The following is a 27,337-nucleotide window of genomic DNA, read 5'->3' as shown; positions in this document are numbered from 1 at the left end:
ACACTATGTTAGCAAAGACACCACTAAAGAGGAAACTTCTCAGCAATAACTGCCACTGCTTTTGGATCATGCTATTGTTTGGTCTGAAATATGCAATGAAATGTGACTTTCAACCTATATTTCATAACACTTCCTATTTCTTCTGTCTTCCAGTGGTCTCAGAGATTTTCACAGTGATCCAAGATCACTAAGGAAGACAACTAATATCTTGTTTTAAACTTACTGCATCTACTGCATTCAGTCCACGGGTAATTATAACACTTTTATTGCAGGAGGCATTATAACACTTTTTATTCCTTTTCAGGATTTGCAACTTTTTGCGTCAGAAACGAGTCTGAGAAAATGAGGGAAAATCCCATTTCTTAGTATATTCTTCCATAAAGCCTCCTCTATTTTAATATTTTATTTGTTATTAGTAAATTATAAACCCTAGTACAAGTGCCTGTTGATCACTGAAATGGAAATGTTTCACAAAACTTTTCCTTGTTTTAACTCCTATCTTGTTTAAAAAAGTATTGATATAAAATGAGAGAAAAAAAGCATTATAAATGAACCATCCATATATTAATTGTGAAAACAGATGCAGAAAATGTTCTGGACTTGTAATTTTATCAAGGGATTAACTTTGTGGGCAGTTATCCTGCTTTACATTTTAGCAAATTTAGTTAGCATTAGTTGTTTCTACTACAGTAGAAAATATGTGTAGATCAAGGTTTTATTGAGGGAGACTTTAACAGCAAGATAAAGATCCAAAGGTCCTTATCAACCCTGAAAGAGCACAGCAGATGAAACAAAAGAAATGGATATGGCTGGACCTTTGGTCCTGAACGTAAAGTTACATGAATCATTGAACTGTTGTTGCCTATTCTCACATATTCTTTTTCTATCCAGCTCTTCTCAATATATTCTAAGCAGTTTCTTACTGCTTGCAGATATCAAATACAATTATTATGGAAGTAATTTCTTGCAGTATCTTTAAAACACAAGGCCTGTTGGGACAGAAGAACTTAGAAGTGAACTCGATATTAAGCAAAATGCTAGGAGAAAGATCAAGGTAAGAAAAATTTCAGTGACGAGTGAGTGAAAAATAGTAAAATAAACATTTCAATAAGGGGCATAAGACACATTCCAGAAATGACTGAACTAGCACCTTGGCAAAAACATCTGAGGCATTAATTAGAACACACAAGAAACCATGAAAGAAAACTCATCTGCTAAGGAATGGAGACTGAAGCAACAAATGATTCAGCTCAAGAAACAGTACATTTCTCAACCAGAATGAACAGAAGTGTTTTTAGTTGAAGATCATCTCACACAGGAGTGACCATGATTTACATCAACCAAATTAGCTCCTTATCTTTAGGAATAATTTTAATTATAATCTCACCTTTTCCTTACTGATGGTACATATACACTGCTTCGTATCCCTTTAATTATGTTCATGGTCGATTTCTTCTTCATATTGTTATAAAAACAAAGACTTTTGAATACATGATTAAAAAGCCCCCAAATTTCCAGGAAAAACAGGAAAAAATATAGCCGTGTGTGTAGAAGGAAATACTGAATATCAAAGCTTCATAAAAGGCAAGAAATTATATCTCACTGGTTTTCACTTTTAATAGACATTCTTTTTACAAAATTAACACATCTTTTATTTTCACTGCAAAAAAAATATTGTCAAAGAGAACTGGGTGAGATGGAATTCAGGAATTCCGACAATTCATCTTCACAGCATGTGTGGTACATGCCTATGCAGAATACTTAATGCAATGAATAAAATGTTGATCATTCTACAGGGGTAGGTATTGCTGTGCTAATTTTAAAGCTGTCAAACATGGCACTTCCTACTGGCTTGAGTTTATTTTAATGAATTAACTATAGAGAGAAGAACTACCTACAGTTGATCTCTGCATCTCCAAGGGAGAAGCCTGGAAGACAATAACTTCCTTTAAGCTTATACTCTTTGTGGTCACTGCATACGACAGACTTGGATAACACTCCAACACAAAGAGGCTAAACATAAGACATCTGCAGAGAAGCTCTCTGGTCAGGAAGCTCTGGCACCACATTGTAGTTACTCTGAGTCTATGAACTTTAAAATGATGGCTTGTTACAAAGCCAACAAACGTCACACAAGTACATCCAGTAACCATACGAACACCATCTTTCTTTCTGTTACTTTTTTAGCAGACACATGGAAAAATAATAGTAATACTAAGCCACCTGAATGGAAGTTCTTCATTTGAAACCATGGACATGTTCTACACAGTTCTACAGGACAGTGTTGTGTCTTTTTTGCAGACATTCACACTGAGGATTATCAGGGGTTTAAGGCAGAACCTTCATAAATAGACTTCACACTGAAATTAATATCAACACCATTTGCCTAATTTTGAGAGATGCAAAATATCTTAAGATAACATACATTGCTGGGGATCTTCTGAAACCTCATCTGTGCACTACACCAGTATTGACCAGAAAAGTCCAAGGCACAGTAATAGCTCAACATCCTCAAATAGATCACAGCAGCAGAGACCATAATCACAAAAATCAGGGTTTTTTTTTGTCTCAGTTCAGTGGTCCTTCCACTCTACAGAAACTCATGTTGCAAACAAGACATCATGAAATATTGTGCCTTTTAACCATATTTAGCACTTACTGTCTTCAAGATTTCACTTTAGAAAAATATCTGGTATTGACTACTTCCCCAATTAATTCTATATATATTTTTCCCAGAATTTTTTTTATATCATAATATTAAACTTCTTAAAATATTCTTAGCACCAGACGGAGGCAACAACTAATGATGCCTTAAGGATTATTAAAGTGTCTGTAACCACAACCTGAATGTTTTCTAGGACTTTAAAAACACTTTTCAAGACTGAAAACAACTACAGTAATTCACTGCAGCATGTCTGCTCTGGCATTAGATTGAATTGTGATAAATCATTATTTATATTATATCATTATTTATAGGTGTTGGTTACAGCTGCATTGCTAAGATGTAAATATATTTCATACTTCAAGAAGGTACTCAGTCTCTCTTTCTTGTTAAATTAAAAATAATAATAAAAAAACACAAAGCCAAAACCAGCTTATCATTCCCAAACTCTTTGCAATTACTTTCAGTGTTGGCTGAAGAAACTGTTTTCAGAGAGTTCACAAATAAACCTGTTAAGTAATTTATAATTTAAGATAAACCTGAAAACAAAAGATCCTTTAGGAAATTTAAAATCAAAGTCAGTCTTCCTGAGAAATAAACTTATTAATGATTTTCAGAAGCTTAAAGTGCTCTCCATAGTTAACAATTTAGAAGTTTAAATAACTTTTGAAAAAGGTTATAATAAGAGTGCTTGCTCTTATTCACTGCTAGTATATGCTGATTCTATCATCTAATACTCTATGGACAGATGCAATTCCACAGATGAGTTCTTTTCAAGAGAAATCATTCTCATGGTTGAGAGAACTACTTTACTACTCAGCTAATTTTAATGTCATTATTTTGTTCAGTTTTACTAGAGATGCAGTTTTCCAAATGCTGAAAGCTGATTTCAAGTCTCTGCAGTCAGACATTTATTTTTCTCCTCTTGTTGGCACTCTTTCCCTTCCTTATGCTATCACTGTGCTTGGGAGCAAAATACTTGGCTGAGGAGAAGGCAAGATTTCAATTTCTGACAGCAGCACAGACTTACACTGCCTTTGGCCAAGCAAAACATGTCTCTTGACTGCAATCAGGATCAGTCTCTTGTGCTTCAAGTGTTGTTAATGGCAAAATATAGCACTCAAGTGTAATTACACCAGGGATTCCAAGGTCATCAATTTGGACATCAGCAAGTGAAGGGACTTTTGCAATAGCACCCCTCTCACATTATTGTATTTTATGTTGACTCTATGTTTAAAAACAAAACAAATTTTGCACACATAGCAGTGAACATTATACAATGAGAAGTCTTTTACACTACATTCTTTCCCTTATCTCAGGCAACCACGCTTCTGGGAAAGAAAGCTTGGGGGTGAAATTTCTCTCTGCTGGAGCCACTATCTCCTTTCTTCATGAATGGGTCTTGTAACAGATATGCTGGGTACATGACCACCTGGCTTACTCCTTATCACATAACATCTGCAAGTTGCCATTCTCAGCAACCTCCCTCCCATACATGCAACCACCACCATATATACTGCTATTTCACTTCTCTGTCTTTCTAGTTCTTCCACTCCTCCTTCCCTTCTACAGTTTCCAGGGACTGCTTAGAATGACAAAGAGCAACAGAAGGAAAAAGTGGTGAGAGTAGAAAGGGAATAATGTTGGCTTGCTGCCTCAAATGTGTTTTTGTGTGTTTAAATTCAACATGACTGCTAGCATAACAGCGTTTTTATACTTTGCAAGTTTCCTGTGAAAACATTGAATAAAGCAAATGACCTTGCTAAGTTTGAAGACCATGTTTCATGCTGCTTCTTAAACACATTTTTATAATTTACAATTCCTTCCGACTATTGATGCAAATGAAATAAAGTAGCATTTTAGTTCATCACACTCCAAAAATTCTTGGGGGAGATGGAAAAGAGGAGTCTGCACAATGTTAAAATCAAACAAGTTAACAGGGAGCATAAGATTGCTTATGCATAAGTTATCACCATTAACAAAAAGTAAAAATGGTACTGTAACTTTTTTACCACTCATTTCTCTCTCCTTTCCTACAGCTTTGCTCTCCCAGATTTCTAGCTATAAGAGAGCTATTGTAATCTGGCTGAAAGCAGAACGAGATATGTGTAATACATAAACATAAGAAATAATAAAAATGTTACGTACCTGAATATCCAAGACTACACAAACCCAAGTACATGCAGAATAAAAAGACCTAACCAGTGTTAAAACAGAAATTGCATCCAAAAATCTCAGGCCACTATGATCTTTAGGTAGGGGGACTAGGGTAAAAAAGGCACAGAGCAACAGCCACTACACTACTTCTCTGTGATTTTATCTTAAAACTCTCTAAAGACATTGGTATATAGAATGTACTTCCCTTTGACGTAGCACTATGTAAAGAATACGAGTGTCTCTTGTATTCAGCTCTTCGGCACATAAATCACAGCAGCAGGAAGACTGTTCAAGGGACAGGCACAGTGATTGTCCATTTGTCTAATGCTAAATCACTTCAGGCAAAAATTTGCTGTCAACAAATACCAAGTTTATAGGAAACAAAAAAACCCAAACAAAAATACTCACAGCTTTGGTTTGGCAAGCACAGGTGGTGGCTCCTTTGTGGGTGAAAGCAAGACAGCCGGAGGTGGGATGGATTTATCACCATTTGGCTTGCTGTTAATCATTCCATTCACTCCATGAAGAGGATGAATGCCATTTGCTTTTTCCTCAGGCGAATTGAGCTGTTGTTGAAGGTCTGTCACGCCAGGTCTCAACTCAGTGTTGTTTGCTTGGTGGGTATCTGTATGTTTCTTAGGAGGAAGCTCAAGAGAGCTAATTTCAACTGGAGGAAGTGGTGAGAAATGATGGAAATCATCACTAGAGCATTCCAAGTTGGCTAAAAGAAATCAAAAACAATGTCTCTTCAACAAGTCATAGACAAAGTATGTGGTAAATACAAGGTGTATTTCAGTTTTTTAAAGGTGAAATATCTTTGGTTTTGTGAAGATATTTCTCTAGTCCTCCTACTGATACTTTATGCTGAATTAGATACATGGATGGCTATTAATTTTCTTAGTTTGCCCCATGCAAAAGGCACAACTAGAAACTTTACTGATCTCTCTAAATCTATTTCAGGAATCAAGGCACTAATGGAAATTGGCAAGTATGGACAACAGCTAAAACACTACTTCCTGGGGTTTCAGGATCATTTAGGAGCAAATAATTTAAAAATGCTGAAGTATGCATGTATACATGGCAAGTTTCCAATGGCAGCTGGGTTAGTGCATCCCACAACAATATATATGGAAACATATCACAAAACTAAACATACCATGTCACAGTGTTCTATTTCACAAAAGGCCACCATTAGTAGCATAGTTTCATCTCTTTAATTTTGCCTCTGCTGCCATCTAGTCTTGAATCCTAATGCTTAAAAATATGCCAGGCTTGTGGCAGAACTATAAAAATGTATTTCACATTAATAAAAATATTAAACAAGGAAATGAACCTAAAGAAACATTCAGTTTGCTTTATATGAATGCACTCAGGTTGATAATGTCTTACAGCAGCCATTTGCCACAAAGAAAGCAGACTGACAATTTCACAGGTAAATTAATTATGTAAGATTTATGATTCAAAACTCCTCGTTCTCTTTGTCACATACCTGAGCAGACAGTTAGTTGTGCACTGCTTGTTACTGAACCATGTTCATTTGTTGCTGTGCAGGTGAAAATTCCTGAATCTTCAGGAAAAGTTTCTGCTATTACAAGTGTACATATCTCTTCTGCAAATAAACAGAAGAATAAAGTGCATCATAAACATATTTAAAGTACCATGTAGTGTTTTTTGCACTGTATGTTAAAAGGAAGCACCAGGAAGTGCACTTTTACAAAGAAATAATAGGAGAACTGCAGAAGAGCTTCCAGCATCAATGGCTTTAAGGAAAATCACTTTGTGTCTGAAAGAAGTAAATTCATCAAGCTAAGGTTTCAAAACTGGCTTGAACAGTAATTTTGCAGTTACAAGTCTGTGCAGTCATTTTACACACTCAATATATTTTTTTTAATGCAGGAATAGTACTAATTAATACGAATGAATGTAATGGTTTCCAGAAACAATTAATCTTTGCAAGCTCTTTTTGTGTCTGTAAATAACACCATCAGTACAAATGTCACACAGTTCTTTCTTTCTCTGGATTTTTTTCTGTATTTAATGCAACATTCAAATCAAATCCCATTCCCAGTAAAACTAGAAAACATTTTATCACCACTTCCAATTAGCTCTTCAATATATATTAACTAGTATTTAAAACTCCAGATGCATAATTATTCCCCTTATGGAGAGTTTGGGAAAATAATTTCTGTCTCTGTCTGCACAGCAGTGAGAATGGATACATTAAAAATATAATAAAAACCAGAACCCCCAAAAATTCTTCAGAATGCTGTGACAAACATATTTTGTAGCTGTATTAAATTTGTTCATTCTACTTTGATAAGCCATGGTATATGCTTTGATTATACCAGGGCTTCTGTCAGAAAACTTGTGTGAAGGATATTAGGTTGGGTCTTACATTAATTTTTTCTAATTAATTCTATCAATTTATAATGGGCACCCTTAACTGTTCAGGCGTATTTGTTCCAGTTTCTTCAAAGAACTTACTTTATTTTATCTCTACTTGTAATGGTACTCTGTTTTTTTAAAGATGTCACAGTACACATAATTTAAATAATCCTACTATTTACACAACATACCGATATATTTTTATACCTGGACAATGCTGCATCATATGTCTACTTAATTAATACAGAGTTTCTTTTGTTTATGCTGATTTTTTAGTTCAAAACCAAAGCGGGGACGTTTTATAACATTCAGTTTAATTAATAAAAAAAGAAAAATGCATTTTGCAATTTGGACACTTACACACAATCCCATCATCACAAAATCAGCTAATAAATGCATACTGTAAAATGAGGAAAAATACTTTAGAATCTAATAACTTCCTTACGAAAATTACTCTGTAGAAGAGGTTCAGTAAGGTCAACTTCACTTCTTATAGTTCAAATAAGGAAAACATCTTTGAACAGTGATTGGTTTGGGTTTTTTTTTCCCTGTGGAATGACAGACCACTGTCTCATTTAGACAGTTAACAAAAAAGTTATGAAAATTTTCCAATTATAAATGACAATGTATCCAAAAACTTCCTGTACTGGAAATGGGCTAAAAATGAATGACTGACTAAATACTTGGCTCAGAGCTGGTTTTCAGACAGCAGAACATGCCTTTTCTTTGGCAACGCACACCAGTTGTTCTGTGTAGCTGCAAGAGTCATGTCTGGTAATACTGTAGCACGTTGGATCTTATCTAACACAGATGAAGATTAATGACTCATGAAAGGTCTTATCAGGAAAGTAATGGGTAACACAAGCTAGTTTTTGAACTACTGAGATCAGCTTTTTTTAGAGTCTTGGTGTGTTATAAGCAGTTGAAGCTGTATTGTTAACCACACGTGCGTACTCCTGGACTGAACTGACCCTGGGGATGTAATATTATACACACAGCATTCTAGTTTCCTGTTCATTTAACAGCAGAATGCTGAAAGCTGGGCATTTCAGGACTGCAGAAGAAGATCACTCCACGAGGCTGAGAACTGCTGTCTGAATGAGGGCAAAGGTGCTATAAAACACAGCAACCAGCAGAAGTCCTATTTTCCAAACAGCAGAGCTAATTAATGCGTAACATTCTTCCAGCTTTTTAAGTGTGTAAAATGATCATGTGAGAAGAGCTGATCTTCACTCTTCAGTGACAAGAGAATTCTAATGGATTCTACAATGATGTGCTTTGTTTACTGAGGAGGTATGTTTTAAAATTATATATGCTAGATTGCAGCAATCTTTGTAAAAAATTTTCAAAGTAAATTAATGATGGAAATAATCAGAGATTAAAATTTAGTCATTTCAGCCAGATGAACAAACTGCAACACATTTGTGATCAATCATAAGAAAACTGGTTAAACTGAAAACATAAAAGTCCTAAGAACAAATCAAAAGGCAGCATGGGCAAAAAGCATGTGTGAACAACACACTGCCATCTTCTTTATCGATTTTCCTTCTCTAAGCCAAGAATCACTCACCTCCAGGTCCTTGCTAAAAGGCTTACTACTGTGGAAAGCATAGAAATGAAATACTAATTTGGCAAAAGAAAGGTTCTTTCAAGATTTCCATAACACACTCTGGATATACTCAGTGTTCTGAGTATTTTTCTAACTTTACATCCTGGCTTACGTAATTATTTTACTTTCTGTTACTGTGCTAAGCAGAATCTGAAGATTTGAGGGAAATAATGTCTGTTCTACTTCCTGGCGATCATCAGCTGACAAATAACTTCATCACAGAAATGTGTTCCAGAAAGCAACTCTGAAATGCTGTTCTCAGGGCCTTAAAACATATTTAACACTTGACTAAATGAATACAAAAGCATTTTGTTCACTGAAACATGTAAAATGCTTAGGCATGCAAGTACTTGATTGTTTTGTCAGTTATTTAGAAAGAAAGATTACATTTTACAGAGTAATTCTTTCCCTTTATGGTTCATGAGTCCATTAGGAAGAATAAACTTTGCTAAGAGACAAAACTGTTGCATTTTAACAAATTTTATCACTGGCAATGTGTTTACTTCAGAATGTTTCTCTGCATTACATTAGAGTAGTTCTTATATCCGCAACCTCATCTCTGAATGTGGCCATTAGCTTCCTCCACTGTAATGCACACAGCTGGGGAAATAAGTACAGTCCTTTGCTAGCAGTTGTTCATTCTGATGCAATGAACAGAGCAATTTCCATAGATGTAGGTTCAAAGCCGTAAGTTTTTTGATACACGGAGACAGTGGGAAGTCACAGTGGTGGTTTCCTGGTAAAAATCCAACAAAACAGAACTCTGCCAGCTTGCAGACAACTTGTGTCTTACTCTCCCTCACGTTCCACAAGTGTTTGTTGGGGCCCTCCCCCAAGTGTTTAACTCCAGTTTAACTTAAAGCAATAGGCCCATCAGGTTACTTCTCATCTAGGTATCTGTGCATCTTTTATATAAAGAGAAGAGAGAACAGTGAAAATAGAGAAGAATATGCAGAATAGCATAATAAATGGTAGTATAGCAGACCTGTAGATGCCTTAGCTTGCAATAACATAATGAAAAAATTGCCTGTTTCTGATAATCACTATTGCATATACCTTTGCCCAGTCAGACAGCAGTTCTGGCCTATTTAATAGGGTTTATGTCACTCAAGAAATGAACAGTAAAGTTTTTAGTCATAGGTTAGCAAGCATAGTCCCGGAAGGGATGTCCTCGCTAAGGGGTGCTGACAGTTTCCTCTGGGAACTGATAGAACCTATCAGCTGGCCAGTTTGAATATGGACAATTCTCTAAGCCACTTAAAGTTGCGACTGTCTCTGTGATCCACACTTAAGAATAGACAAACTCCCCCTCCAAGCTCTCTCTCGTTTCCGGCGCTGGCACAGGTGGCTGCGGGCCCCGTGTGGGGCCAGTGGGCCCAGCCAGGCCCTGCTTGGGCCAGGCTGGGCCAGGTCACGGCCATCCTGGGTCGATGGACCTGTTCCAGCCATGGAACCCCCCCCCACTGCCTTGCCGTGGGCAGCCGGAGCGGCTCGGCTCTCCCCCCTCTCCACTGAGATAAGAAAAATTCAACATTCCAGCTGCAAAGCTGCAAGGCCGAGGTGAGATTAACCCTTTTATTGCTTTGAAGAGCTGAAAACCTGAGGGAAGAGAAAGAGGAGATGCTTAAAGCTGAAATTCTGTTGTGAAGCTATGATATATCAGAGTATCCTGTTGTAATTTCATGAAGATATGGGGGGTGGAGTGTTCAACTCGTAAGCAAAAGCACCTGTGCTGAGATAGGCAGATGCTGCCGCAGATGTAATTTCATGAGAAGTTTGGACAGGGAGAGATGGACCAGATGAGGACTTTCGCTCCAAACGGGAAAGGAGAAAACCTCAGTCCCTAGAGATGCTTCCAGAGATAGTCCTAACGATGAAGATGAGGAAGACCCTTTGCTCCCAGGGAAGGAGAAGGGCCTCTGTTTTTTTGTTTCTGAACGGCTCGACCTTAAAATTGTACCCCAAAAAACTTCAAGAGTGGACCCTCGAAAGCAGTTGCGGGAAAAGCTGCAAGTCAGGGGGAAGGGACTCACATGCGAGCAGAGAGACCTCTTCCTAAATGGACTGAACAATATTTGGAAGTGGGCGGCTGGCTCGTTGTGATAATGTTTTCATAGCATGAGCAAGAAGAGACTTCTCTTTCTAAATGGACTGAACAAGGTTATTATGGAAGTGGTAAACAGACTGAACATCTTAAGGGTTGTCTTTTTACATTGTCAGTGGGAGAAGGGAGGAAGGTGGGGGGAGGAGGAGAGTTCTGAAGGTGTGGTATAATTTTTTTTCCCCTTCTTTTAGGTCTGTTAATAAACTTCTTTATATTCTTTCAAGTTTGGTGCCTGCTTTGCGTTTCTCCTAATTCTCATCTCACAGAAGATAAACAGTAATGAGTATTTTAGACCAAACCACTACAAAGATGCATAAAACTGACTACGTTTGAAGAAACCTCAAACAGTACTTACCAAAGACTGATAAGAAAACTGAACAACAGGAAATGGGATCGTGAGCAATAAAATGAAGTTTTAGGGTAGAGAGCCTAGGTGACACGATATGTAATCAATAACCAAGATGTCTGCTATCTAGCCAGATTGAGTACAATAAATGGGAACACTGCTATGGCAAGAAAAGTTTTAGCCCCTAAAACATTGTTCAGGTTTGAGGAGAAATTAAGCCATTTATCAGTGTCAAGGAAAAGTTTATGCTAAAGCTTACACTAAGGCAGTTATGATACTGTAGATGCCTAAGCCACCCAGCTTGCAGATAAGTCAGGTATATACATCAAGGCTTGAATGAATGCATTCAGCAACATAGCTGTGAATATTAGGTACTCCAATAAGCTTTAAATGTTTACAGTTGGAGAGGAATGAAAGATTTTTTTTTTTAAATGACAGTACAAAACAGATCAAATATTTACTTTGAATTTGGAAGCATCAACAAGCAAGGATAGTTGCAGCAGTCAGACTTAAGATGAGGTCACTACAGGAACAGAATTCTTTAGGTACCTTGGGAGCACAAAGTACAACTGCAAATGTAATTGACAAACAATAATATGTAAGTAGATCAGACCATCTTAAATGAAGGAGAATTTTAGCCTATTTTCAGTTTTTTGCTTCATCTGGGTTCTTGAGATATGGCTCATAGAAGATTGTTCTCTCCAAGCCCTTGTTTGCTTCTCAGAAGAAGGAGACAGACCCTCAGTGGTAAGTATTTTGTTTTCACTAAAAAGTGCAAGGATCTGGCATGCATTCTAACCTATCAAAGCTTCTATGTTTTGAATTTCATCAGCTACAAGGAAGAGGATTTTCTTGGTGCAGGGAAGCAGTAAGGATTTCTGTAACATTTGCCATATATTTTCAGTTTCAAAAATAATGTAGAAATAGGGGGGAATTTCTAAAGGACATACTTACTAGAGTGGAAATCCTGAAACAGAGCAGTTAAACAGGGAACAAGAAAGCACAATCCAAGAGAAGTGATGACTATCTTTTGAGATGTGTTTGGTGAACATACACAGTATTGTGCTTAGGAAAAAAAAGCATGTATATGTGGCAATTCCCTGGCAATTTAAGCAAAATTACTTCATACAGTTTTCTTCTTACATGCTGTTAGACAATCGCTCTAATGTAATTCAATACAGTTTGTGGCTGTCTCCAGACAGCTGAGTAATGGTCAAAATATCAACAGCTGGCAAGTGATTCCATGGGATTTTTCATTCTCAGGCAGCCTGTTTTTGAAGGATTCAATCAGTATAAAGTCAAAATGTCCAAGAAAGAAGTACAGAACAGGTAATTTGACAAACTGTGATGTTGGCTTTAAGTAATCTGACTAGCTATTAATTCACGAAGCAGTCTGGAGGGATTTGCAATGCAAACTGATTTCTGTCTAGACAGAAAAAGGAGTGCAAAACACATTAGAGTAGATAGAACGTAACAAAAAAAAGGTAGCCAAAAAAACCCCCTTGCTTCTTAATTTCTTACCTGTGTGAGTTCATGGAATATTTTTATTTTAAATCATTAGTACTGACCTATCAAAGGATAACCAAAATTACCGAGTGCTAGGAAGTGTTTATTGATGGTTGGATTTGGGTTGACAACCAGCAATTAAAGTCACACTACAACTTGTTACAATTTATGTAAAATTCCATGAATGTTTTAAACTTGGAAAAATTTTTAGAAAACACATCCATCTTTCAAAATTTTGAATACTTATCTAGCATATGCACATTGGTTTCCCTATCAATCTTGCGTATGTATTAACCATCTGCATTGAATAGCAGTTATGTGTTTGCTCATGAAAAATTTCCTCTGAAGGCATTGTTTAGTCTGGCTTCCAAGAGTATGAATTATATCACAAACAAGTGCTGCATCTATTAGGTTTCTGATACCCACATCCAGCTTCCTGTTGCAGAACTTTTAAGATTCTTCATGACATCTTAAAACTCACTGTTACTTATTACCAGTGGTACTACTAATACACCAAACATTTCTCATTATTTATGCCAAAAGGAAATATTTACATTTTGCCCAAACTTTATTTACATTCCCTTTGCATGCACAGTGTCAATTCCTACACAAATAGACCAGTAAGTGTACTGTCATTAATTTTTGTAGTGAGTAAGACACTGCACTATTTAAGACACTACATTATTTAATAGGGCTTAGTCGGAAAAGATAAGTGCATGAATCTTAAGGAATAGTATAGTACTTAGCTCAATGAATCCAGGGAGAACAAAATACCAAACTGAAATTCTTTCACAGAGTGAAAGTACAGGAAGGTGTTCATAAATATATATTGCAACATAATTACAAGCATGAAAAAAGATATAATCCAACAACAAACCAGACACACTGCAGTCAGGCATCCACTACTGCTATGTCTCTAAAACTGCAACAATACAGATACCAAAACTGTTTTGAGATGTCTTCCTATTCTTGTCTTGCCAACTCCCTTGAGAATGGTATGAGATACATCGACATTAAATAACTTTTCTGCACTTGAGAAGAAATGCACTTAAGAAATGCACTTTTCATGTAAGAATCCATTCCTTAGTACCCTTTAGAAGACTTCAGGTATCTTCTCTCAGGGTCTGCAAGCTAACCAGAAATGGGAAGGAGAATATTCAGCACTTCCAACATGATAGTGCAGGTCTGTGAGAGGGCTGGCAAAGCGATGAACTCTTTGGACTCAGAATCTCACCTTCTATTTCCTATTTCAGGTAGCAGTTATGAAAGCAAGCTGATAGTTTTGTGAACTAATATCAACACTCTTACTTCTTCCACAGCAATAACTGTCAGAGAGGCTATACAAACCTTGTAACTAACAATATGAAAATTAGTTGGTGAAAAAAAATCTTCTATCAAGAAGCATAATACATGTTTTTCTTTGTACTCAACTATTCACACAAAGGGAAACCTTTTCTTTCTAGCAAAAAAGTCCTTCTCCCTTCTACTAGATAATGTTGCATTCCTACTCTAAAATATTTAGTTCATCTAGGATTATACACATTAGGTTTACTAAAGAGCATGAAAGGGTAAAAAAAACAATTACCAAAACTAAACGAACATTCATGACTATGAGTTTTGACAGAAGTCTTAAATTGGATATTAAAAAGAAAATCTCTAAGATCAGCTGGTAAATTTATACTTAGAAACTTTTGTGTAAAATTTCACTCCTTTCAGATACTATCTATCATGTTAAAAGAAGAAGTGAACACAGTTCAAGGGATTTTGTAGAGAAGAAGCTCACAGTAAGAATGAGCTGGATATACAAGGTACGATTCTGATAATGTTGGTAGATCAAATCTAGGAAAGATTTTGCTACTTTGACAGGAGAAATGTTCCTCTGAGAAGGGGAAAAAAAGTCAACCTATTGATCAGATTATTTTTTTCTTTTTAAGATATCAAAAAAACACCTAAACTGGGAGACTTATTCTGTAATATATATTACAGGAGAATGTTCTAAGAAAGATACAGAATTAAACATATTTCAATACAAACCTTTTGTCCTTTATTTATTTTCATATCCAAAGGCTTGAAATGATATTAAAACTCTCTTCAAACTATTTTGTACCCTAACTTACAATATTTAAACCTTAAAGTTTGTGTTATGATTATAAAGTACTAATAGCTCATTGTTAGCAGTTGGATATGTTTTAATTCCTCATTAATTTGGTTAATTTGGTTTTCTGATACTCTTCTTTCCTTCACATGACTCACATTTCAAGCCTCCACAAATCAAATCATTCAGTCGCACATATTCAGGGCATCAGCTAATACTAGAGCTGATGATGTTGCACAGCATGATCAACAGTACTAACTGTTAGGATAGAGCATGCACATGTGTGTGCGCAATGTGTATGTATAATGGACATGAGGTAAAATAGGTATATAACAATTTTGTCAAGTAGCAAGAAAATTAGTGAATAGCTGACTAAGAAAAGAAGATTTTTCTTTCTTTCCTTCCTCTCATTTCCATGAAAATCAAAGGAAAGCTGCATTTTTCCTTGTCTGTATCCTCATGGCCACAGTGCCACTTTACAAATATCTCTCAGCTGCCAGGTATGTTCTGCCTGCCAATTCAACCCCTCAGAGTTAAAACATCCCCCTATTGCTAACATCCTTCAGAGACACTCTTTGGAAATACTCAATCCCTAGATAGAAAACTTTTCTGGTTTTTTCAATGTCATAATTAAAACTCTCTCCAAATTCAAGAATATTCAAGTACAACTGGTCACCCTCTTAAATCAAGGTTCAGACTGTATCACTGTCTGCTCTTCTACATGTTTGACTTAGAAACATTAAAGAACATTCTCAGTCTTTTAGCATCCACTTACTATTCAAGAATCTACCCCAGTATATAACGATACATAATGTGAAAATGAAGCAGTCAGAGAAAACCTGTAGCTGGAAGAACACTTTTTACTTGATGAAATCTAGGACTTTTACGTTGTGAATAGGTTAGAAAAATTCAGTGGTTTTTTTTTTTTTTTTTTTTTTGGGGATCAGGTTTTACTTGCATTTAAGACACATCACATCTGCCAAGCTGGATTGGTAAAACTAGCATTTAGTGGTTGGGTGTTACGTAATTCTTATGAGCACCATTTGGGTAATGGAATTTTGTGGGACTTGTCCTTTTTCCCTCAGTAGCATGCTAACCATTTACTTTCTGAGAATGAAGTTTGCGTCAAAGCTGTGAGACTCTCCTTGCTGGTCTAAATGGAATTTACTGTTTAACTAATAAAGGAAGTGATGTAAAGTACAGAGTACAGTATGGGAGGTGTGATAAAGTAGCATTGTCTTTAAGGGGGTTTCAATTTACCAATGTTCAGCAGAAACACTTTTCTATTTATGGCTTCAGTACAAACTCAAAGAGCTAGCGAAATCAAGAGATTATTTTTTCGTATGATTCTTACCAGGTTCAGTTGCAGATCGGGGCTCTGCATACCACATCATAAGGGAAACAAACAAGAAAAAATTATATTAGAGATTACATTAATAAATATCAGTGTACTGAATGAACATATTATACTGAAATACTGTAAATAAGCAGAGAACCTGTGCAGACATTACAAAATCAAGAAGATTTAAACTGTTTGTCAGTAGCAGCAGTTCAGTTATTACTTCTAGCCATTAGCAGTGAAATGGGAAGAGGAAAGGACTCTGTCCAAAACTGAATCCTGACAGACTAATTTAATGATCTTTTTCCATCCTGTATTAAAAGTAGCCACTTCAGATTATTGTCTGAGCTGGTTTTGGCTGAGTGCAGCTGTGCCAGATGTGCTAGAACTTCAATATGAACTGGAGTCAAAGGCAGCCAAGTGGGATGCCACAACTGGTGTCACTAATGTGTTTTTCTCAATCCCTTTGGCAGCAGAGTGCAGGCCAAGATGGCTTTCATTTGGAGTGGAGTCCACTACATCTGGAATTGACTGAGGTGACTCCAGCCAGAACCTCTTGTGGCTAGCCAGGCTAGGAACAAGGGGAGGAGTTAATTGCAATGTTAGACCCACTGTTCTGGGCCAGTGGGACCAAGGGTGAAGATTGCAATGGTAATACCTTTAAATTGTTGTAACCTGTGATTTGAGTTGCATGTTATAGGAATTACTATACCAGGAACACCATGAAACAATTGAGGAGAAGCCCCCACAAGAAGCAGTGCAAGGGCAGTGGTGACCTGGCCTGGGCTGGCTTTGGTGCCCCATAAGTCCATGCAACACACCACCTCTTCTCCTGTCCTGAATATCGTCATAACAGATGGAGCCCAAAGCCATGGACTAAAAGAATTCAAAGTATGATTTGTGAAATTTTACAGGGATGATGCACAGACTAAGGGAATGATATCTGTGTATTACCTCAAAGGATGAGAAGTGGGGTGGTGGTTCATGAGGATCTATTGGCTAGTGTGAAACCTGAGCATGACATAAATGGTGTGGAATAAGGGGATGGAAAATGTCCTGGTTTTAACTGTGATAGAGTTAATTTTCTTCACAGTAGCTGGTACGGGGCTGTGTTTAAGATCCGTGCTTAAAACAGTGTTGGCAATACAGAGACTTTTTTTATAAAGGCCTTTTCTGCTACTTCTATCTTCTTGATAGTGAGGAGGCTGGGGATGCACAAGGAATTGGGAGGGAACACAGCCAGGAAAAACAACCTGCACTGATCAAAGTGATATTCCATACCATATGACATCATGCTCAGCATGTACATCTGGGCGAAGGAGGAGGAAGGGATGACATTCAGAGTTAGGACGTTTGTCTTCCCAAGTAACTTACACGTGATGGAACCTCTTTTTTCCTCAGTATGGCTACACACCTGCCTGCCCATGGGAAAGGGTGAAAAGATTCCTTGTTTTGCTTTGCTTCTGAGACTTTTGCTTTCCCTATTATACCCCATGAGTTTTCTTACTTCTCCAATTCACTTCCCCAGCACACCGGGGGAGAGTGAATGAGGATCTATGTGGCGCTCAGTTGCCAGCTGAAGTTAAACCCTGACATTGCCTTACTCTTTTGGAGAATTCTGAAGTCTGGAGAATCTTGAATTTCAATGCCCTGTCGAAACCACTTAACATGAATGGGAGGGGGTCCTCTGACCCTGCATTCCAATACCACGACTTGTCCTTCAGATGCTGTGGCGTTTTGTAGCTCCTGAAATATAAACATCACAATTCAAATAAACCAAGAGCATTTTGCATTCTTAAAAATAGTCTTTTCTTCCCTTTGTAATTAAACTTTATTTTATTGTGTCATTCCATTTTTGCAATAGGCATTTTCTTTCATTCTGATTGAATTTAATACATCTATATAGTTAAAAATTATTGAATAGGTTACTTACAAATACATTCTTAATAAGACCAAAGAAGGGAAAAGTGTAGAAGTATTTAGTTCCTCAAATTAACACAAGCAGATCGCTACAGTTTGAGCTTTCTGTTTTTATTCTTCTTCCACAAAATGAAAAGAAAATTATGGAACTAACTACACATCAATTGACTTAATCCTGAGACAGTAGCTGAGCTGCTTTTGGGTCCAGCTCTAGAAAGTGGAGCTGCTTTTAATCTGAGCCATATATAACAAACCAAGCAAAATTAGATGACATCAATATGATTAGGCTATATTAACTAGTGTATGGATAGCTTCTGACACAGTACTCTGGCTGTAATAAATGCTTATACATATGTGAAAAATTTAGGAAACATCTAGATCTTTAAGGAAGAGCTGCATCGAGAGAGAAACATAGGATTTTAAGTAACACAATTGACAGGTTATAGCCACTATTTTTACCTTTGTTATGTATCTTAAGATTATAAATCAAAGAGTCTTTTTTACTCTGCAGTGGGTGTCTAATTTCCTTTGCAATTTATTGACAAAGTTTTAGACCTTAATGCAGCAAAGCACTTGAAGTTAGATCTAAGCTCAGAGTTATTCCTAGTTTTTATTCATAGATCTCTAGTTAATCAAATATGTAAGAATTTTGTTACATGGAAACCTAAAAGTCTTTGAGCTGTTCCCTGAACTTTGTATGGAGAGAAATTTATGTCAGGAATCTGGATTAAGAGTTTTGTTATGATGTATTTTGTTGTTCATATCTGGTTTGTTTCTTCTGTAATTAGTTTCTTTGGTTTGGTATGTCCCAGCTAGCTTAAGCCAGTTAATAATGGATTTCAGGGACAAGAGATATGACCATTAAGAAGAAACAGTGGAGTTTTGATTGCTTTGGTAGTTTCTGGATGGGCGATAGATTTCTCCTGTTTGCCACTCGTATTTGGAAATTGCCTGCCTCGCAACCTTTCAGCAACCACATTCCCTAATCTCTTGCACCTCCACTATTCACCTTCCTGTGACACATGCAGTATGGGTGCAGGATTACGAGGGACAGAATCAGACCTTTCTTGACATTGAGACAGGAATATGACAGAGCGAAGCTGGACAGCTGTAGAGGGCAGGGCTTACCCTTGCTTACTCTTGCTCTTATCTCCAGGCAAAACTATTTGCTGTTCCACATTAATTTTTAATCAAATGTTTTCCTGAAGTAATAACCAGAAATACTTCATTTCAAATCGTGATTAGGTAATAATTACTACTATAGAAATCATTGTTTGAGGCACAATGAAATAATATTTCCAATGGAAGTTGTATTTTATAGATTAGGGAAGCATGGCATCATTCCTTTTGGCTGCTACCTCATTCCCAGTTCTCAAGTTTGATTTGGGATGAACGTGAAGATAAATATTAACTTAAGTAATTACCTATGAAATACTGAATAGAAATTCCTCTTCTAAAAAGTCCCTGTATCAGAAATAGTATGATCAGCAGGACTACAGAAAGGACTGGCTCTTGTACTCAGCACTGATGAGGCTGCACCTCGAATCCCATGTTCAGTTTTGGCCAGCTCAGGAAAAACATTGAGATGCTGGAGCATGTCCAAAGAAGAGCAACAAAGCCAGTGAAGGGTTTAGAGCACAAATCCTATGAGGAGCAGCTGAGAGAACTGGGGTTGTTTAGTCATGAGAAACTGAGGCTTGGGGGGATGTTATCGCTCTCTACAGCTACCTGAAAGGAATTTGTAATGAAGTGGGGATGGGGTCTTCTCACAAGTAACACGCAGTAGGACAAGAGGAAATGGCCTCAGGGTGTGACGGGGGAGATTTAGATAGGATATTGGGAAAATTGTTTTCACAGAAAAGGTTGCCAAGCACTGGCTGCCCAGGGAAGTGGTTGAGTCACCATCCCTGGAGGTATTTAAACGACGTGTAGATGTGGCGCTTATCAACATTACTTAGTAGTGGGCTTGGCAGTGCTGGGTTAATGGCTGGGCTTAGTGATCTTAAAGATCTTTTCCAATCTAAGCAATTCTATGATTTTTACAATTTTTTTTTCTAAATCAGAGTTAAAAAGCCTGTGTTATTTGCTCTTGTCAGTAGATAAACTACTGTGAAGGAGGCTTTGTCAAGACTATGATACATAATTGGTGTTTACCTTGCTATATTTTACAAACATTTATCAATGGAGAACAGTCATGGGCGTAAGACAAATTCATACAGAATATTCACGTAAATCCGTAGTAGAATGCCTAAGAACTTCATTGTTGCAGTGGAAAAGTATTTTCTTCGGAAGTCATTGGCACTGAAAAGTTTGAACATGATCAAACCTTCCTGCATTAGGATACATAATTTTGATATTTTCTTTTGGACTACAAAAGCGTGATATAAAAATCATGACGGATAAAACTTACCTTTGTAAAAATAGGTGCAGAATAGATAGGCTTGGGTCCATCCAGATGGTGCAGGTATGAAGTAGGGCTTTGAACCTGCAAAGCAATGCAACAATGCTATAAAATGGAAAAAATACTAGTTTCAAGGATATGGCCTCCATGTATATGCAAAAACACAAATCCTCACATGTGCAGTCTTATGATGGTGTTCTCTTTCTACCACACTTCTTGGGAGACATCACTATTTCACGTCTGTTATATTTCTGAAATCAAAACGCAAGCTTTGAAGGCTTCTATACTTCCAATGAGAATTTTGTATCCAATTGTCTTTGCCTACAAGTATTTTGAGAATTTGACTCCTGTTAATATGATTGAAGTAAATCCTTTGCACTGAAGCATTTTTGCTTCTCCTGCTACTACATCCCTTCACTGATGCAGTGATAAATAAATCCAGGTACCTAAAAGCTTATCAAGGATAGCCTAAGGAAGGAAAAAGAATTTACCATGTACAGGCTGACAGAGATTTTTATTTTGTTTGTATTTTATGATTTATATGTAAATTCTAAGTCAGCCACAGTGGCATTAAAGACGTGTACAAATGAATGAACAACGATTTTCTATATTTAATGTCTAGGTAGTAAAATTTATTTTTCTCTAAAAGGCCCAAAGAAATGACAACAAATATTAAATTTAATAACAACATTTACAACTTTTACTAAAAAATATAGCAGGCATTCATTTGTAGCACATTCTTTTGGGACTGGAACAAGTCACTAGTAAGTGATAAACTCTGTAATTTTCACCATCACCAGATTTGCCTGCTGCTCACATGTTGTGTGGATACACATTGTGTAAGAATCCATATGTATATTTACTTTTATGTCCCATTCAGTGGATATACACTTAATTTTTTAAAATCATAATTGTTAATATAGTAATGTAAGTTTATAGTTTAACAATGTAATTCCTCAAAATGACAGAGTTTTTCAGGAGTTGTAAATTTTGGAAGAAAATTTGAAACACTTTTACTTATTTAAAAATTGGTGTCTAAAAATACCTGCTGACTGGGCACAGAGATAGGTTGAATTACAGCTGTGGTCACTCCAGATTTTGGCGTAGAAGATCCTATTGTCAAGGAAACAGAAGTGGTTTTCTTTTGGGCCCTGAAAAATAAAAACCCAGCAAGCACTTTATAGGATCTGAAATAAAAATGTGTACGTTTTTAATACATAAGCCACCCTGTACTTTCTACATATTTAAATATGTCATCATCAACTGAAAAGATGAACATGAATGATGAAGATCAACATGATGGATGAAGCTTGAGTAGAACACAACCTTTGGTTAATTTACACTTCCTCATAAAATAAAAGATGAAACTAAAATGTGTTTTGTTTCTTTAATTGTAGTCCTCTACATATTTCTCTGGAGGCACTGGATTGGGTAATTACAAATGAAAACTTGGTTAACTTGAACTTACTTCTGAATATGAAAAGTTGGTATTGACAAAATTGTTGTCAGGGGAGGCCAGCCTTCTCTGACAGAGCAAGCACATTAATACAATCTGCAGTTATAATACTGCACATTCATATTACATGAGAGAAGTAGAAAAGTCAAGACATACACAAATGTACCCCAGATGCTTATTCGGATTGTAAAACTACTGAAGATTTTCCAGTATCCCTTTTTAAGAACATTTACACAATATTGGTACTGCTTTACACACTTACTGTGGCATAGCTCCAGATTTTAATTTGAAAATTAAACTTTCACTCTCTGAATCTGTAGAACTGGCACCTGGAAAAGAAAGTTTTTTCAATAGTCTCATATCTTTTTACTGATTTATTTAATGTTTAAATTCCAAAGAAAAAACTATGATACTTTTGCATTTTACTTCAAGAATTGAGAACTCTCTGTAAGAAACTATGGCAGTTTTTTTATCTGATAAAGATTGTAACTATGTACTTTAGACAGTTACAGAAATCATAACCATGCCAATTTAATTGCACACTGCTTTCCCTGGGCTCCTAGCTGTCTCCCTTCATATTGAAACAAATATAGCAAAGACAGAAAAAAAAAATGCTGACTACTACTGCTCTACTGGAAATGTGTAATTTTATTTACTTAAATTTTAAATTTGAAGCTTAAGCAAATACATAGCTTATACACAGATAACAAATCTTCAAACTTAAATAAGAGCAACTCAGTATACCAAGATATTTTCAGACTAAACTTGCTGCCCATGATCTCCACATTTCCGACTATTTACATTAACCTACACATAACATTTATGTACTGCTATTTCTTGCCAGTGGAAGTCTTGATATAATGTATGTGTTTGGCAATACCCTGAGCTTACTTAAAGAAAAAACTATGAAACCATTTATTTCCTTTGTCCTAGTTTTTCCTAAAACAGATACTTCACACATTCATTCTAGACATTTATGCAGTACACATTATTCATGAAAGAATTTGTGCGTATATATGGGTGGCTGTATGTTTTAATACAAACCATAAGCACTTCATAATCAGTATGCATAGTATAGCATAGATGGATTCCAATGAAACAATGCTGGGACTGAAATACTCAAGTACCCTACTGATTTACAAAGTTAATGCAATAAAAAAATCAAAGCAATAAGTAGCACAGAACAGATGAGAAGAGAGAAGTAAATGTCCAGTCATCAAAGTGGGTCTACATGAAAGGATTTCTTAAGAACACAGAACAACCAGGTCTTGCATGGCTGGGCCTGCTGCACAAAAGAAAATATGATGCATCAGTGTCATCAAGTCTATTAATGTACAAAGCAATGCTTGTGTGTCAATCTGTTTTCCTTAAAAATGACAGGGGAGGAGCCTAATGACTTGTACAAATCTCTCTCTTTCAAAGTAACACGTTATAAAACTTCAAGACAGGTTCCATATAGCAAGACTGGCAGATGTCAAAAAATTAATTGTTTTATTCACAGTATCTCTCTACCTAGCTGTTTCTTCTTTTACTGTTGCTTCTGTCCTTATAACTTCACACAGCATTATATATTTGTACTACACTTGAGTATTTCAGAAATCATGATTACTTCTGTGAAGAAAACTTTTACTAGAATCTGTAAGATGCAGAAAAGTCTTGGGGATTTTGCTATTATATCCCAATGGGGCATTAAAAAGTTCTGAGAATAAAAAAAATAATGAAAGAAATCCCATTCATATTCATGATTTAGCTAATTTTCAGTGAGAAGTTTATTGTTTTGTTAAACAAAAGCTATTTAATAATTTTTTTGCCATTATTCAGATTTCTTATTACTATTTCTTATGTTAATTTATTTTATGCTTTCAATTGACCATCTGAATTAGTTTTAATGAGTTACAAAACTGGTAAAAGAATACATATTACCCAAATTTTTGAAAGACGTATGAATTAAAACAAAAATCAGTATTCAATTAAGATAATCTTGCCTGAAATACAGTTCTCTGCTACAAAATAACTTAATAATTTTACTCATGGTCATCATTAACTTTTCTCAGAGAAAATAATACTTGAATTATGACTAATTTTACAGTCAGGAAATATTTGACAATAACTAGCAGTTGTTTCTGGACAAAACCAGTATGACTGACTTCAATCTGACTTAAAATCAGTATACCAAAGATACAAGGATTATAGTACATTTACACATGACTAAAGAAGACTCACTTGGGGCAGCGACATTTATTTGCACAGGGAGGCAGTTCAAAACTGAGATGGGGATTACTGCTATCATGAAAATCATTTCTGCTATAACTAGTCAAATTTAACTAGTGAATTACAGAGGTACTGCTTAAAAGCTAATGATAAGCCAAAGGCTTTGTTGGTTCCTTCTGTTTCATTCTTTATTTCTTTCCTACCCTAAATAAATAGCAATCTACTCAGTGATTCCTGATACATTCCTTGAAATACCTGAATTAATATGATGTGATGTTCAAAATGTGTTGTGTTAAAGGAAAGCAGAGGAATACCGTAAAAATACCACCATATTGAATGTAATCTTAAAATAAAGAACCAAAAGTGAACTTCAGCTTAGTTATCTTTTCTTATATACATCAAGCATGTTATTATTTTATCTCTTACCTTCAATGAATATTTCAGCTGATGTGCTATCTGAACCAAAAGAATTTGAAGCCAGACAAGTATAGCGTCCAGTGTCGTCTTCAAAGGCTTCTACTATAATTAGTGAATGAAGTCCTCCACTTTCAGAATGGATCTGAATGTCAGGGGAATTCTGAAGTTCTTTTCCTTCACAGAACCATCTGCAGCCCACACACATTTAGAAATACAAAAAAAAAAAAAAAAAGAATATAAAGGATTGGTTCAGGCTCATCGCACACAAGAAGACATTACACTCTGCTGCAAAAATCTAAATTGCAACTGAAATCAGCACATGGTCCTTTGAAGTGTTTAATGGCACTCACAAAGAAATGACTTGCTAGACTAAACTTTGTGAATACTAATGTGAAAACATTTCTGAATACTAAGAAAATTGTACACAACACACCTACATCTTAAAACTACCTCCTGTCCAGGTTTTGGTAAATGAATTTTTCCTGTGTAATCTGTGTATTGGCTTGTTTTGATCACAGTCTAATCCATTTCAATATAATTTATTACTCCCATCTACCTAAATCCCACTGATCCTGCACACAGAATATCTGAATTTGTAATCAATGGCTCAGGGTCTAGTTGGAGGCCTGTCACTAGCAGTGTCCCCCAACTTGGCCTAGTATTATTCATCAATGACTTGATTGGATGAGAAAGTGCCTCCTCAGCAAGTTCAGTGATGACACAAAGCTGGGAGGAGTGGCCGATAGCCCAGAGGGCTCTGCAGCCCTTCAGAGGCACCTTGGCAGATTGGAGAGATGGGCAGAGAGGAACCAGCTGGAATTCAACAAAGGCAAATGCAGGGTCCTGGGGAGGAATAACCCCAGGCACCAATACAGGCTGGGGGCTGAGCTGCTGGAAAGCAGCTTGTGGAGAAGGACATGGGAGTCCTGGTGGACACCAAGCTGCCCATGAGCCAGCAGTGTGACCTTGTGGCCAAGACCTGGGGTGCATTAGGAAGAAAATTCCAGCAGGTCAAGGGAGGTGATCTTGCACCTCTACTCAGCCCTGGTGAGGCCACATCTGGAGTGCTGTATGCAGTTCTGGGCTCCTCAGGACAAGAGAGACATGGAGCTCCTGGAGCTCCTGTTGAGAGGGCAACAAAGATGCTGAAGGGACTGGAGCATCTCTCTTATGAGAACAGGAGATGGGCCTTGAGAAGAGACAGCTGAGAGGGGACCTCATGAATGCATCTAAGTATCTGAAGGGAGGGTATCAAAAGGATGGCTCCAGGCTCTGCTCAGTGGTGCCAAGCAATAGGACAAGAGGCAACAGGCAACCGATACACAGAAAGTTCCACCAGAATATTAGGAAGAACTTCTTTACTGTGTGGGTGACTGAGCACCAGAAGAGATTGCATAGAGGGGCTGATGAGAGTCCCACACTGGAGATACTCAAGGAACTGTCTGGACACAATCCTATGCCATGTGCTCTGCTTGAGCAGGGAGGCTGGGCCAGATGACCCACTGTGGTCCCCTCCAGCCTGACCCATTCTGTGATTCTGTGGTTTTTGTCCATCTTACCCAGTCAACCTAACATAATCCCATGGCACAGGTTCCATATTGGTAACCTTTAAATAGGTTTGCTCTTGCCTTAGATCAAGAACGTAAACTGATTTCTGAGGCCTGGATTTTTATGTATGTAAGTAATACATCTTCCACTACCAAGAAGGTATGTCCCAACCAAAGTGCTGGATTTAGGTAAACACAAAACAGACACTTACCTATGGTGACTTATAGGTAGGTAAAAGCACAGCATAATTTTGTTTACATCAGGTCAATCAAGCATTTTCCAGTATAAGCTAGTCTATGCTCTCAGCCCATACTGCTACCATGAAAGTACCAGTTCCCACCTTTTTTTCTCTTTGATTCCCTCATATCAGGTAGTCCTATTACCCTAGGCTATGCCCTGATTTCTCTCTATCTCTGGTAGCACAGCAAGTATGAGAAGTGGGTAATTCTTTGTTTATAGTGTCTGCTGTGCATTTTTGCAGGGAGGGGAGGTAGATTGGAGAGTCACTAAAGGAAAATCACTCGTGAGCAACCATCCTTCTGTTCTCAAATTGCCCCTATAGCCTGAAAACAATTTTTGCCAAGCCTTGCCAGGGCTGTTATTTCCACTCCAGTCCTGCAAACCCACTCTGATCTTTACCACTCTTTCTTCCTTTCCTCTCACCCCATAATTCCAATCTGTGCTTTTCCATGTCCTCTCCTTTCCCTTACCCTCTTCTTCCTCTGCTCCCCAGTATTCAAATCTTGCTCTAATGAGAATAAAGACAAAATGAGCAATTCTTGACAGCAAGCTTCAAAAGGGATCTTCCCCTGCCCCCCCCCCTCAACTTTTAGTTTTCTGCCATAGTACGTTCTTTTATAAATTTATGGATAGTCAACGCAAAGTAAAAGATGACAGAATTTCAAAAATAATTTTTAAATACTTAAAATTTTCCACAAATAAATTGGTATTTTTCCTTTAATTTGTACGTGTTTCTGAGAGAATTTTTGCAGTTACATACCACTAATACTTCAGAATTAAAATTTTTATTTTCCCTCTATCAGATGACTTCCCTTTACCCCCAAAAACCAAAATAACCCCAAGGAGTTACAGAACTCTCCCTACCTATTCTGGAAAAGCATGCAACATTACAGGATGCCAGATACTATAAAATAACAATCAGCGAGGAGTCTATAAAATTG

General features: G+C 36.9%; 1 protein-coding gene across 5 annotated transcripts in view; it reads right to left on the bottom strand.

Annotated features, from left to right (window-relative positions):
- The window catches only part of PALLD (palladin, cytoskeletal associated protein), a 192,933-nt gene that overhangs the window by 103,073 nt on the left and 62,523 nt on the right, over positions 1-27,337 (bottom strand). For 4 of the 5 annotated variants that reach the window (XM_042014995.1, XM_042014997.1, XM_042014996.1 and 1 more), the window contains 8 exons: positions 24,618-24,796; positions 22,243-22,309; positions 21,570-21,675; positions 20,534-20,608; positions 17,808-17,949; positions 16,219-16,242; positions 6,309-6,428; positions 5,228-5,540 (listed from right to left, as the gene is read on the bottom strand). In XM_042014995.1, coding sequence (XP_041870929.1) covers positions 5,228-5,540; positions 6,309-6,428; positions 16,219-16,242; positions 17,808-17,949; positions 20,534-20,608; positions 21,570-21,675; positions 22,243-22,309; positions 24,618-24,796 — 1,026 coding nt within the window. The remainder of the gene's footprint in view (positions 1-5,227; positions 5,541-6,308; positions 6,429-16,218; positions 16,243-17,807; positions 17,950-20,533; positions 20,609-21,569; positions 21,676-22,242; positions 22,310-24,617; positions 24,797-27,337) is intronic. The other variant, XM_042014998.1, reaches the window with a different exon arrangement.

Source organism: Corvus kubaryi, unplaced genomic scaffold, assembly GCF_017639235.1.
Source record: "Corvus kubaryi isolate FWS band 111438036 unplaced genomic scaffold, C.kubaryi_AGA036_p1.0 split3-131, whole genome shotgun sequence".
In the NCBI taxonomy this organism is placed as follows: Eukaryota; Metazoa; Chordata; class Aves; order Passeriformes; family Corvidae; genus Corvus; species Corvus kubaryi.
Note: the sequence above shows the minus strand (reverse complement) of the source record. Positions and strands in the feature narration are given on the sequence as shown.